This window comes from Macaca nemestrina, chromosome 1 (assembly GCF_043159975.1).
Source record: "Macaca nemestrina isolate mMacNem1 chromosome 1, mMacNem.hap1, whole genome shotgun sequence".
In the NCBI taxonomy this organism is placed as follows: Eukaryota; Metazoa; Chordata; class Mammalia; order Primates; family Cercopithecidae; genus Macaca; species Macaca nemestrina.
In genome coordinates, this window is record NC_092125.1 from 99,409,637 (window position 1) to 99,424,448 (window position 14,812).

Here is a 14,812-nt window from a genome sequence, read left to right on the forward strand (position 1 = left end):
ATATGACAAAGATGGCATCTTATTAATGAAATGTATTAATAGTATGTCTAGTGGATTGGGTCATTGCAAAAATTTTCATCATTGTATCTGAGATTAGATATTTGCTATTTATCCTCTGAAGATACTATTTAAGGAAGTCTGGCCAAGTTCTGAAGTTAAGCATACATATTTGCCTCACATGCCTTTTTTTTTTTTTCTTCCTGGTTTTTTCTTAGCCATCTGGAAAGCTACTATAGGGTTTACCTCTAGTGGTAGCCAAGTGACTGTATTCCTCTGGTGTACTTTAATCATTGGCACATTACCAGGTATGTTTTGGTAACCTTACTTAGGATCCAACATTAGACCCTTTCTTCTAACCTAACCTGTAGGAAGGCACTTCTTGATGTTTTAAGCCTCTCTTCACTGTTTTATTGTAAGTTGTACCTTTGGAGCATGATTTTTTCATCTTAAATCCTCTCTAGCAATTTAAGAAAAATTTGAAATATAAATGGCAAAAACTGTTAATGGCAACAGACTTCTGATGTAAACGTAAATCGAGATGGAAACAAAATGAAAAGTAGATATCCCTAAGAATTAGTTAAATTGAGATAAACGCGCTTGGATGTTTTTATAGAAAGGTCTCTCAGCCAGGTGCAGTGGCGTGTACTTGTAATCCTGACTACTCAGGAGGCTAAGTTGGGAGGACTGCTTGAGCCGAGGAGTTTCAGGCCAGCCTGGGCAACATAGCAAGACCTTGTCTCTTTAAAAAAAAAAAAAAAAGTTTCTTAGTTCTGCTGCTGGAAATTAACACTGAAGGGTTAGAGTACGTTCCTGACATAGTCTGAAATACTGTTATTAGAATTAAAACCAGAGGCCACGCATGGTGGTTTATGCCTGTAATCCCAGCATTTTGGGAGGCTGAGGCGGGCGGATCACCTGAGGCCAGGAGTTCGAGACCAACCTGGCCAACATAGCAAAACTCCATCTCTACTAAAAATGCAACAATTAGTCAGCTGCAGTGGCATGCGCCTGTAGTCCCAGCTACTTGGGAGGCTGAGGCAGGAGAATTGCTTGAAGCCGGAAGGCAGAGGTTGCAGTGAGCCAGGATCACAACACTGTACTCCAGCCTGGGTGACAGAGTGAGACCCTGTCTCAAAAAAAAAAAAAAAAAAAAAGAATTAAAGCCAGTAAACTATAAACACTGGGCATTTGATGTTACCAGTAGGGAGAGAAGGCATTAATTCAAAGAAGGAACAAAGTTCCTTATTCATAGTTTGAATCCTCATCATTATCCATGGTGATTGCTTTGCAGTCCTCCATCTTGGGTATCCTCAGAACCTTCAAGAGGGAGAAGAGGCCAGGTGTGGTGGTTCATGCCTATAATCCCAGCACTTTGGGAGGCCAAGGTAGGAGGATTACTTGAGCTCAGGAGTTTGAGACTACTCGGCAAGATAGTGAGACTCCGTCTCTACAATAATAATAGTAAAAAAAAATTTTTTTAATTAAAAGAGGGAGAAAAACTTAGGGAGGCTTATATTATGGGTTCCTGGGTAGACTGCCTTACTGTAGTTCGTAGAACATGAATACTTGAAAGAAGATATTAACGGAGCTCTCTGAATTCTTTAAAACGCCAGAGAGAATGGGTAGGCAGATTTCATAGACTTGGAACTGTGTCCTATATTGTATACGATGTTTGGAGAATCATTGCTGAGTGGTAAGGAAGTCTAGGCTTCTAGGAAATGTAGTCTGGTATAGAGACCGAAACTAGAAAAATAATATAAATGCCTACTATGTACAAACAGGCTCTTAGCATACGTTGTCTTTAATCCTCTAAATTCCTGCAGTGTGGTGATATTATCCTATTTTACAAAAGAAAAACTCGAAAGCAGGTGGTAGAGGTAGAATTCAAACCCAGGTCTGCTTGACACCAAAGCCCTTTTCTTTCTTTCATAACGCATGCTGTCTTTAAAAACAGGACTTTTTTTTTTTTTAGACGGCGTCTTGCTTTGTCACCAGCCTGTAGTGCAGTGGCGTGATCTTGGCTCACTGCAGCCTTCTCCTCTTGGGTTCAAGCAATCCTCCTGACTCAGCCTCCAAGTAGCTAAGACTACAGGTGCATCCCACCATGCCCAGCTAATTTTTGTATTTTTAGTAAAGACGGGGTTTCACCATGTTGGCCAAGATGGTCTTGATCTGTTGACCTCATGATCCGCCCGGTCTGGCCTCCTAAAGTGTGGGGTTTACAGGCATGAGCCACAGTGCCTGGCCAAAAAAAAAAAAAAACAAACCAGGGCTTTTCAAAGCCAAATGATGAAGCAAATGAACTGAAAGGTAGAATTAAATATTTCTTATAAATATATGTATATAAAGTATTCAAATGGCAGTAGGAATAAAGACATTTTTCATTGTTTAGACATAGTTATGCTATATTGGTAAGCTAATGAGTTTTTTAAGGAAACAATTTTTTTTTTTTTTTTTTTGGAGACAGAGTTTCGTTCTTTGGCCCAGGCTGGAGTGCAGTGGCACAATCTTGGCTCCCTGCAACCTCCGCCTTCCAGTTTATGTGATTCTCCTGCCTCAGTCTCCCCAGTAGCTGGGATTACAGGCATGCTCCACCACACCCAGCTGATTTTTGTATTTTTAGTAGAGATGGGATTTCACCATGTTGGCCAGGCTGGTCTCAAACTCCTGACCTCATGATCCACCCGCCTCGGCCTCCCAAAGTGTTGGGATTACAGGCATGAGCCACTGCACCCAGCCCAGGAAATAATTTTTATAGACCTAAGAGACAGCCAAATCCTAGTGTTTTATGATTCTTTACTAGAGAGAAAATCAGCATTCCATTCAATCTCTGAGATAATTTCAGGGGAAAAGCTGTTCTGACTCTTACAGCCTTTTAACAGTATACTGTTTTCTGTATTTTTTGGAAGCATGGACTGTCCTCCTTACCTTCTTGGTTTCGTTTTTCTGAGACAGGGTCTTGCTCTGTCACCCAGGCTGGAGTACAGTGACCCCATCATGGCTCACTGCCATCTTGACCTCTGGGTCTCAAGTGATCCTCCCACTTCAGCCTCCCAAGTAGCTGGGACTACAGGTGTATACCACCACACCCTACTTTTTATTATTTTATTTTATTTTATTTATTTATTTTTGAGACAGAGTCTCGCCCTGTCGCCCAGGCTGGAGTGCAATGGTGCGATCTCGGCTCACTGCAACCTTTGCCTCCCAGGTTCAAGTGATTCTCCTGCCTCAGTCTCCCGAGTAGCTGGGATCGCAGGCGTGTGCCACCACGTGTGGCTAATTTTTGTATTTTTAGTAGAGACAGGGTTTTACCATTTTGGCCAGACTTGTCTCAAACTCCTGACCTCAGGTGATCCGCCCGCCTCAGCCTCCCAAAGTGCTGGGATTACCAGCATCACTTAGGCGTCAGCCACTGTGCCCGGCCTAATTTTTGAATTTTTTGTAGAGACAGAGTCTCCCAGTGTTGCCCAGGTTGGTCTCAAACTCCTGGGCTCAAGCGATCCTCCAGCCTCGGCCTCCCAAAGTGCTGGGATTACAGGCATGAGCCACTGCGCCCAGCCTATCCTCACGTTGAAACCTTTTTTTTTTTTTTTTTTTTGAGATGGAATCTTGCTCTGTCACCCAGGCTGGAGTGCAGTGGTGTGATCTCAGCTCACTGCGAGCTCCACCTCCCGGGTTCATGCCATTTTTCTGCCTCAGCCTCCCAGGTAGCTGGGACTACAGGCACCCGCCACAGCACCTGGTTAATTTTTTGTATTTTTAGTAGAGATGGGATTTCACCATATTAGCCAGGATAGTCTTGATCTCCTGACCTTGTGATCCGCCCAACTCGGCCTCCCAAAGTGCTGGGATTACAGGCATGAGCCACAGCGCCCGGCCACCTTGAAACCTTTTTATTCTTGACTTCCAGAGACTTAATTTTTATCATTCGTTCTTCTCAATTTTTCTCTCTGCTCTCCTTTCTTTTCTCTAAGAGTAGGTATTCCTGAAGATTCTTCCCTTGAACTTCCTCTCCCAGAGCCACCTTAGGTGCCTAATTGTTTGAGGTATGATTTACAAGGTGTTTGATTTTGAAGTTTCTCTGTACAGATAACTCACAAGTCTATATCTCTGGCCCTACTTTATTTAAGTTTCAAACTTAAATTTGTTTGTCACTACTTTCCTACCTAACATGTCAGCTTGGATTTTAAATATATTCAGAATAATCTCTTATCCCACCTACCAGCATCTCATTTTTGTCACTTGATTTCCTCTGGGCACCAGACTAAGAACTTGTCTTTTTTGACTCAGCTTTGTAACTGCTTATTGAGCTAAACATTACCTCCCTTTACGACCATTCTCATGTTGATCCCTTTTTAATTCCCTTTGCCGTCCACTCAAGACAGCCCCTCATTACTTCTTATCTTGGCAACTATAATAGCTTTTAAACTTGTTTCTCATTCCTTTTCCTTCGTTTTAGTCCATCTTATTATCTTTGACAAAATAATTTCCCTGATGCCTGACACCCCCCCCCCCCCCCAAGAACAAAGCTTTTATTATACCTCTTAACTTATCAACTATACCTTACTGGCTAGCCAAACTAGACTACCCGTGTATGTTTCTTGACCATGTCAGGTTTTTAACCTCCATGTCTTTTCTCGCTCTGGTCCTGTGGAATGTCTTTCTCAACTCTACCCATTGAAATCCTGCCTGTCTTTTAAGGCCCATCTTAAAACCTAATTTTCCATAGAAGCGTTTCCTTTCTCCCTGAAACTAAATATAATCTTTTCCTCTGTTCAACCACAACAGCATTCTATTTATCTTTTTAAAAAAAGATACTGATACTTATATCTCTTGTATCATGCTTACTCATTTTTCCTAATTGATTAATTGGCTACAAAAGGGATTGTGACTGCCTTGTTTATATTTGTAACTTCTGTATATTGCCTGGTACCAATGCTGTTGTGTAACAGCATGTTTGCTTACAGATAGGCCACTGGGTGGTGCCAGAGGCTTGTAATTTGTATAAAAATGAGTAGCCTAGACTCCCAGCTAGAGTGTACGTGCTAGAGCCTCTCTGCAGTTGGGTTGTTTGTACTGTCAAATCTTCAGCACAGTAGGAATAGAGATTAATTTTCCCGTTCCAGAAACATTCAGTTTCTTTCTGCTCATCTGTCCAGACTACCAGAGGAGACAGTGTCGTATGTTCGACCCCTCCAAGTACTTATTAGAAAATAGCCCAGAACTAAAGTCCTACCTACAATAAACATGCTTTATGTAATGAGTTTCAGCCTCTTTGGGGTCATCCTTTGAGTTTCAGTGCCTGAGGTTCTCTGATTGATAAACACCATCCGGCCAGGTGCGGTGGCTCACACCTGTAATCTCAGCTTTTTGGGAGGCCAAGGAAGGTGGATCACTTGAGTCCAGGAATTTGAGACCAGCCTGGGCAACATGTCCCCCACCGCCATCTCTACAAAAAAAATACAAAAAATTTAGCTGAGCATGGCGGTGTGCACCTGTAGTCCCAGCTACTGAAGGGGCTGAGGTGGGAGCATCACTTGAGCCTGGGAGGTCGAGGCTTCAGTGAGCTGAGATCCCATTACTGCATTCCAGCCTGGACAACGGCGAGACCGTGTCTTAAAAAAAAAAAAAAAAAAAAAATCTGCAAAACCACTATTCTAAGTCAGGAAAGTAGGCTTGGAGAAGTAAGTGTTTCTTGTGAAGGAGAAATATTAAGGAAAGTAAAATGAAGTTAAAATGAGCCATTTCATCTTGGAAACAAAAATTGGAGGTGGAGAAAGTAGAACTAGTTGATACCAGATGGACTGTGGGACCTAGAAAAGCAAATTTGTACTTTGGATGGAGATCAACCCTGAACAGCTGTTCATTTATGAGTGGTAAGGGACATCTGTCCTCCTGAGAGAAACTTGGGACTGTGTGGCTCTCTGTCTTAATAATAATTGAAGTATTTTCTCATCACCTTCTAGTTTCAGAGGAAATTCTAAAACCTTGTCTCATTTAAATATGGATGTTTATGTAGGAGAGTTGGGTACTTGAGTAGCAGAATGAGACAGGCACTGGTTTGAGAGAATGCTGGGATTATATAAACCATGAGATTTGACAGACTGAGTTCAGGTCTTAGTAAAGGGATCAAGGACAATAATAATATTTAGATGTTGATGTTTCGATCGGGCTCAAGGTAAGGTAGTTGTCAGACTAGTATTCATAGACCCTAGACACCAAAGGATTTAAAGTGAACTTCAGAGAAATTTAAAAAAATAAAGAGCATAAACATACAAATTAATAGTACAACCACAAGAATAACTGAGCTACTTAAATTTCTGCTCTTCTTAGTTATCACCAAGACAATAGGGTTGTAGACTTTTTATGTATTTAGAATTAATCTTGCCATTAATGTGGTCGCTGAGAAATCACATAGGCAGTCTTGGTTGCAGCAAAAATCGTTTCAGCACTTTCGTTTTCAGGTGAGAAGTCTATGCTGTCATTTGCTGTGACATATTGACCATTTTAGTCAACTTCTATTAATCACAGCCTTGAGAATTTAGTGTTTTTGATGGTATTATGTCATTTAACAGTTTGCATTATTTTTTCTCCATCACTCTTCTCTCATCCTCTCTCTTTTTTTTGAGACAGAGTTTCTCTCTTGTTTCCCAGGCTGGAGTGCAATGGCCCGATCTCGGCTCACCGCAACCTCCACCTTCCGGGTTCAAGCAATTCTCCTGCCTCAGCCTCCCAAGTAGCTGGGATTACAGGCATGCGCTACCATGCCCGGCTAATTTTTTTGTACTTTTGGTAGAGATGGAGTTTCTCCATGTTGGTCAGGCTGGTCTCCAACTCCTGACCTCAGGTGATCCGCCCCCCCTTGGCCTCCCAAAGTTCTGAGATTACAGGCGTGAGCCACCGCGCCGACCTGCATTCTCTCTTTTTAGGCCACGTTTATTCAAGTATAATTTTTTTTTTTTTTTTTTTTTTTGAGACGGAGTCTCGCTCTGTCGCCCAGACTGGAGTGCAGTGGCGCGGTCTCGGCTCACTGCAAGCTCCGCCTCCCGGGTTCACGCCATTCTCCTGCCTCAGCCTCCGGAGTAGCTGGGACTACAGGCGCCCGCCACCACGCCCGGCTAATTTCTTTTTGTATTTTTAGTAGAGACGGGGTTTCACCGTGTTAGCCAGGATGGTCTCGATCTCCTGACCTCGTGATCCGCCCGCCTCGGCCTCCCAAAGTGCTGGGATTACAGGCTTGAGCCACCGCGCCCGGCTCAAGTATAATTTATATACAGTAAAATTTATCCTTTTTTAAGTTGGCCTATTCTTTTAATTCTGACAAAGGCATAGTTATGTAATACCAACATGATTGGGGCATAGAACATTTCCATCATTCCAAAAAATTTTCTCATGCCCTTTTGCAGTCAGTTTCATTTCCCTACCCGCAAGCCCTAGTAGTCCCTGATCTCTCTATTCCTATAGGTTTATCTTTTCCAGAAAGTACTATAAGTGGAATCATATATTGTATAGCTGTTTGAGTCTGAATTATTGCACTTACCATAACATACTTGAGATCTATCCATGTTGTTGCTTGTGTCAGTAAGTAGTTCATTCCTTTTTATTGCTCAGTAGTATCCCATTGTGTGGACCTACCACAATTTGTTCATCCATGACCCAGCTGAAGAACATTTGTTTCCAGTTTTTTGATGAATTTAAGTAAAACTATTAGAACATTCACCTACAGGATATTTTTAATTTTGTGGCATACATTTTCATTCTTATTTATTTTATTTATTTATTTTTAAAGATGGGGTATTGCTATGTTACCCAGGCTGGTCTTTAATTCCTGGACTCAAGCTGTCCTCCTGCCTCAGCCTCCCAAATTGCTGGTTTAACAGATCTGAACCTCTTTTTTCTTATATAAATTTCTGAAGCTGAAGTGGGATTCCTGAGTTGTATGATAAGTGTATATTTAACTTCATAAGAAACTGCCAAATTGCTTTTTTCAAAATGACTGTACTCTTTTGCATGTCTAGTAACAGTGTATAAGAGTTGTGCTACTTCTTGTCAGTACTTAATAAAGTAAATTTTTGTTATTTAAACAATTTTTGACCATTCTAATAGGTGTTTAGTGGATTCTCATTGTGGTTTTAATTTATATTTTCTTAATTATTAATAATGTTGAGGATCTTTTCGAGGGATTATTATTTACAGTACTTTTTTTTGTTTGTTTTTGAGATGGAGTCTCTCTCTGTTGCCCAGGCTGGAGTGCAATGGTGCGATCTCGGCTCACTTGCAACCTCTGCCTCCCAGGTTCAAGCGATTCGCCTGCCTCAGCCTCCTGAGTAGCTGGGACTACAGGCATGTGCCACCACCCCAGCTAATTTTGTAATTTAATAGAAATGGGGTTTTACCATGTTGGTCAGGCTAGCCTCGAACTCCTGACCTCCCGTGATCCGCCCGCCTTCGCCTCCCAAAGTGCTGGGATTACAGGCCTGAGCCATTGCGCCCAGTGAGATTTTAATTTTGATAAATCCAAATGATTAATTTTTTTTTGTATATGCTTTTTGTGTCCTATCCTAAGAAATTGTTGCCTAACCCAAGGTCACAGAGATTATTTTCTTTGTTTTCTTTTGGAAGTTGTATTGTTTTAAGTTATATTTAGATCTGTGATTCATTTTGAGTTAGCTTTTGTATATTGAACAGTGTATGGATTGAGGTTTTCTTTTTCTTTTGGCAGTCGAATGTTCAGTTATTCTGGTACAAGTTGAGCATCCCAGATTAAAAAATCTGAAATCTCAAATGCTTTGAAATCTGAAACTTTTTTTTTTAAATACTTTAAATTCTAGGGTACATGTACACAACATGCAGGTTTGTTACATATGTATACATGTGCCATGTTGGTGTGCTGCACCCATTAACTCATCATTTACATTAGGTGTATCTCCTAATGCTATCCCTCCCCACTCCCCCCTCCCCACAATAGGCCTCAGTGTGTGATGTTCCCCTTCCTGTGTCCAAGTAATCTCACTGTTCAATTCCCACCTATGAGTGAGAACATGCGGTGTTTGGTTTTCTGTTCTTGCGATAGTTTGCTGAGAATGATGGTTTCCAGCTGCATCCATGTCCCTACAAAGGACACGAACTCATCTTTTTTTATGGCTGCATAGTATTCCATGGTGTATATGTGCCACACTTTTTGATTGCCAACTTGATGCTCAAAGGAAATACTCGTTGAAGCATTTTGGGTTTTGAATTTTCTGATTTGGGATGCTCAACTGGTATATTGCAGATATTCAAAAATTTGAAACACTTCTGGCCCCAAGCATTTTGGATAAGAGGATACTCCAGACAAGGGATACGTAGTCTCTTTCTTGTACAGATCTTTCATCATATTAGGGGGAAAGAGCAGCCCCAGTAGTTTTAAACAAGAGACACTTCGTATCTCTTTTACAAAGTACTCTTATCCAGCGTATTGAAGTCTTTCTGCCTGGTTTTTAGTTAATATTTTGTCATGTAATTGGTTAAAAATTTAAGGCTTTATTCTTACTAAGACAAGAAAAATCTAGGTCACTGGAATTTCTTAGTGAAATTAAAATGGCACTTGGGCCTTTTTTCCTCACCCTCCAATGGGTTACTCTTTAACCTTCAGTTTGGCAGGGGTTATGGTTATTTTTAGAATATGAGCAGTGGAGCTAATCTAATTAAACTCTTCCAACTACCTGGGACAGTGAGCTTATCAGCTTTTCCAACCTCAGTGAGATTAGCTTTGGACTAGATTTTACGTGAAAGTTGATCAAAGTAAAAATAGTGGATTTGTTGGAAATATAGTGAAAAGTGAAGAAGATAGTTTGGATTTGGGTCAAATATGTTCTCTGCAGACCTCAGTTTATAAAGTTAAAACTGTATTTTTTGGTGATGGAAAAGATTTTTTATTGTTTAATGTTTTGGAGACTGCGTCTTGCTCTGTTGTCCAGGCTGGAGAGATGTGGTGTAATCACAGCTCACTGCAGCCTCAACTTCTGTGGCTCATGTGATCCTTCCAACTCAGCCCCGCCCCGAGTAGCTGAGACTACAGGCATATGCCTGACTGATTTTTTTCTTTTTTGTAGTGATGGGGGTCTTTTATGTTGCCCAGGCTGGTCTCCAACTCCTGCCTTGACCTCCCAATGTGCTGGGATTACAGACATGAGCTGCCGTGCCTGACTAGAAAAGATTTTTCAGTGGCTCCTATACTTGACACCTAGGGCACAGCATCTCTGCCTCCTTGATTAATTGATTGAGACAGGGGTCTCACAGTTCTGCCCAGGCTGGTCTTGAATTCCTGAGCTCAAGCAGTCCTTTCTCAGCCTTCTGAGTAGCTGTGATTACAGGTGCATGCCACACCTTTGAACGTCAGGTTCATGCTCAGAGTTTTCACTGATAGAGGTTCATAATCAAAGTTTGGAGACCACTGCTCTAGAGTATCCTTCTGCAGAAATTTTGACATTTAATTCTACTTACCTTTGTCATCTGTGCACATGTATTTTCTAGAGCAATTATGAGTCAAAAGTTCAGGCAGTCTGGACTCCTGTGGGAGTTGATACTTGGTTTTAAGAGAGGTTCTCTGGAGCTGCTTTTTAATTATCTGGGAGTGGATAATGGTGGGGTGAAACATATGGTAAAGAGTTTTGATTATGGAGGTGGGAAAACAGCAAATCTGTTCTTCGTGTTACACTGGTCTGCGTATTACCTTTGTTTTTAATGTGTTTTTTTGTTTGTTTATTTTTGTTTTCTTTGAGATGGAGTTTTACTCTTGTTGCCCAGGCTGGAGTGCAATGGCGCAGTCTCGGCTCACTGCAACCTCCGCCTCCCAGGTTCAAGTGATTCTCCTGCCTCACCCTCCTTAGTAGCTGGGATTACAGGCATGTGCCACCACGCCTGGCTAATTTTGTAGTTTTGAAGAGACGGAGTTTCTCCATGTTGGTCAGGCTCGTCTAGAGCTCCTGACCTCAGGTGATCCGCCCTCCTTGGCCTCCCAAAGTGATGGATTAATCTTAACAAAGTAGTACATTTTCCCCACTTGATAGGAATTGATACACTTTTAAATTCTAGATGGAGAAGATAGGCTCCTATGCTAAAGAATATAAACAGGACTATTGAGAGGGAAAAACAAATGCTGTGTGAGGAATGCTATACAAAACTGTCTACCTCAAAAACAAAATGCAATGCAAACAGCTTCTCACTATTTTTCTTTATGTTGCTTCACATATCTGTTTTTTGTTGGCGTTGTCTTTCATCATCACCCTTCCAGGTGTCCTTTCCTGAAATTCAGTCAGCTTCAGCCCCACTCTTGCAGTATTTCTGTTCCCACCTTGACCTATTACGAACAATCTTTGGGCTGCTGTCTCTTGACATAGGATACTTTTAATGAAGCAGCTTAGATTTCTGTAGAGGGTAGCAGGGAAAAGGATAAGGATGAGGCTGATTCTGGAATAATTGTCATGGGAATGAAAGGGCTGTTGAAAGATTAGAGGCCAGGGTGCCTGGGTACAAGGACTGGGGTAATAATTATACTTTGTCTTTTACCAGTGACTTTTGTCCAAGTCACTGAAAGGGCTTAACAAAATTCTGATCTGAATAATATTATTCTTTGCTCTTTGGAATTTACTGGAGGTGGCAGTGAGGCTCTGAAAAAAATATGTTTTATAGTGGCATGAAAGGAAATGAGTTAGATACCCTGATTCTAAGAAAGACGAGTCTAGTGAAAGCTGGTGCTGTTAGGTGAAACAATGTTTGCCATTATTATATGAAATGGGATGAGATGGTTTAATGGAAATGTTGCCCTTTTCTTCCCCACCTTTGTCTTTGTGCTTAGAGACTCTGACTGTTAGTCTAAGAGAAACGAAACAACTTAAGGTTCTTTCCTAGGGATAGGGTGCTCCTGATTTCTAGTTTCAGCTCTATAATCCTTAGTATCTGTGCCTTTAATAAGTTTGAAGTTAGTTGGGCCGGGCGTGGTGGCTCACACCTGTAATCCCAGAACTTTGGGAGGCTGAGGCGGGCGGATCACAAGGTCAGGAGATCGAGACCATCCTGCCTAACACAGTGAAACCCCATCTCTACTAAAAATACAAAAAATTCGCCGGGCATGGTGACGGGTGCCTGTAGTCCCAGCTACTCGGGAGGCTGAGGCAGGAGAATGGTGTGAACCCGGGAGGCGGAGCTTGCAGTGAGCCAAGATTGTACTACTGCACTCCAGCCTGGGTGACAGAGTGAGACTTTGTCTCAAAAAAAAAAAAATAAATAAATAAAAGAAATAATAGGTTTGAAGTTAGGCATCTGAGTGAATAGAGAGAGAAAGTTCAATCTCTTCCCCCACGAGCTTGATTTCTTCTATCTGTTGATTTGTGTGTAAAATGATATTCAGAATCTGACTCACCTCTTCATGTTGTGAAAACAAGTGTTGTACGGAGTTTGAGGATACATATGTCACTTATTTATGTGGGAAGATTCTTGCCTAGGGGGCAGTGCTGAAGTTAGCTTTATGTATTGAGACTCTTGGCTTACAGTACCTGTCATTTGATATGCGCCTGCTGTTCCAGGTTTTTAGTTCCCACTTTCTCATCTGAAAAATCACTGCCAGTTACTGAGTGAGTGAAGTAAAGAGATGGCACTTGACCTCCCCCAAAATATGTCATTATATGGAATTTAAACATAGGGAAGAAAAAATTTCTGGTGTGCTTTTCACAAGCTGAGAAGCTGTGTTAAGCATGCATACACAAATCATTTTTATAAAAATGATAAAACCTGTACATTGTTAAATCTTGTCCCTATTGTCTTCTTTCCCAAGTGGTTTCTTAATTGTTTTGGTTTCTTCCTCTCCCAAACCCAGGCTGGCTACAGCAAACATCATTCAAGATGTCCAGCAAAGGGAGCAGCACAGATGGCAGAACAGACTTAGCTAATGGTAAGGGGCCAAAATGAAGGTGAAGCTATTTTTACTATCAACTGAGGTTCTCCTCCTCCCTGCAAGATAGAGTGGAGGCCTGGATTTTAGTGGAGGGAGGGAAACTTTGCTGTATTGTTCTGAGTATAGGAAACTACACAGGAAACACCTTGGACTATATTGTGCTTTTGCTTCTTCTCATTTTGTCTGATCATTTTCAAAAGATCAATAATAGAGGTCTACTTCTAAGAGGTCAAGTGGTTTGGAGTTGTATAAAGCTATAAGGATGGGGAGAACCTAGGAAATGCTGTTAATAAAGGAAAAAAATAAAATCCCATGACTGGTAGGAACAAGGGAATTTTAGGGAAGATGAGCTTCCCCAGTTATATTGAGAGGCCCTTTTCCACAGTAAGTAGTAGTTTGATAGAGAAATTACATGGCTGGGCATCGTGGCTCATGCCTATAATCTCAGCACTTTGGGAGGCTGAGGCAGGCAGATCGCTTGAGCCCAGGAGTTTGAGACCAACCTGGGCAACATAGCGAGACCCCATCTTTTTTTAAAAAAAGGTGATTTCATAAGGGATGAAGTTAGAACCCAACTAGGAGTGGGACATCTTTCCCCTCCTTATTTCCTTCCCTTCCCCTTCCTTCCTTCCTTTCCCTCCTCCTTTTCAGGACCAGTGCTGCCAAGTGTCAAATCACTGGCTTTAGGGCAGATTTGAAGGCAGAATATAAAAATTCTAATACAGTGTAACTACCACCTGGGTTATTTAACCAGTGTTTCACCTCTGAGCCAACTTTTAAACTGGAGAAGCTGCCTTTAAATGGATATAGTTGGGCAGTACAGAGTCCAGCATTCCTTAGCACCTTGAAGGTCAGGATAACAGGCTAAATTCTAGTTGATGTGATTGGAGGAAGGATAGGTGAGATTTTCAACATGCTTTTTCATTGCTCCATATGTTCTTATCACTGCCATTCATTCATCTTTTGTAAAGGAAAGTGCTTCATATTTTTCACTGGGTTTAGTTGAAAGGCACAGGGTTCTAGAGGAGTTAAAGTATACTGTTGATTTGGAGCTTGACCATTAGCTAGGTCAGGGATTGGCAAACTATAAATTGCAGGCCAAATCCAGCCTGCCACTTGTTTTTGTAAAGTTTTAATGGAATACAGTCATGCCTGTTCATTTGTGTAGTGTCTATGCGTCGCTTTTGTTCTACATACTGGAGTTGAGTAGTTGTGGTGGAGCCCCATATGGTCTGCAAAGCCTGAAGTTTTTACTGTCTGGCCCTTTACAGAAAAAATTTGCAAACCCCTACTCTAGATCTTGGTGATTTACTGTTGGGGCCTTTTTGATGAGCTTGTGATACCTAAGGCCTCCAAAGTTGTCTATATTTGTTACTTATAATTTTAGCAATAAACACTAGATGTTTTGGTGTTTTATTTTTTCTTTTATTTTTTCTTTTCTACAGACCTGTTAGGTGTGTTTCAGTTCCTGCTCACCACTCCCAAGCTCAAGCCCAGTTGCATTTCAAGAAATTGTTAACTGCTAAACTTTTGTAGCATATATAACCGGCTCAGCACATGTGGTTCTTGGGTTTAAATTTCTGTACTTTGTAACTTTTTCTTCCAGCCCCTAGCCCAGTTGTTTTATACTGTGCTCTTAGTTGAGGCTTTTTTTTTTTTGAGTCAGAGTTTTTGCTCTTATTACCCAAGCTGGAGTGCAATGGTGCAATCTCAGTTTACTGCAACCTCCGCCTCCCAGGTTCAAGCGATTCTCCTGCCTCAGCCTCCCAAGTAGCTGGGATTACAGGCGCATGCCACCACGCCCGGCTAATTTTTTGTATTTTTAGTAGAAATGGGGGTTTCACCATGTTAGCCAGGCTGATCTCAAACTCCTGACCT

The 14,812-nt window shown here is 41.5% G+C and overlaps 1 protein-coding gene across 12 annotated transcripts in view; it reads left to right on the forward strand.

Annotated features, from left to right (window-relative positions):
• LOC105498167 (DDB1 and CUL4 associated factor 8) overlaps positions 1 to 14,812 on the forward strand; it is a 46,989-nt gene that overhangs the window by 6,122 nt on the left and 26,055 nt on the right. For 9 of the 12 annotated variants that reach the window (XR_003021812.2, XR_011615585.1, XR_003021811.2 and 6 more), the window contains one exon: positions 12,857 to 12,931. The exons of the other annotated variants lie outside the window; for them this stretch is intronic. Coding sequence is in view for 6 of the 9 variants with exons in the window: in XM_011770060.3 (XP_011768362.2) it covers positions 12,883 to 12,931 (49 nt within the window). In the remaining 3 variants the exon portion in view is untranslated. The remainder of the gene's footprint in view (positions 1 to 12,856; positions 12,932 to 14,812) is intronic. 12 annotated transcript variants of the gene reach the window in all.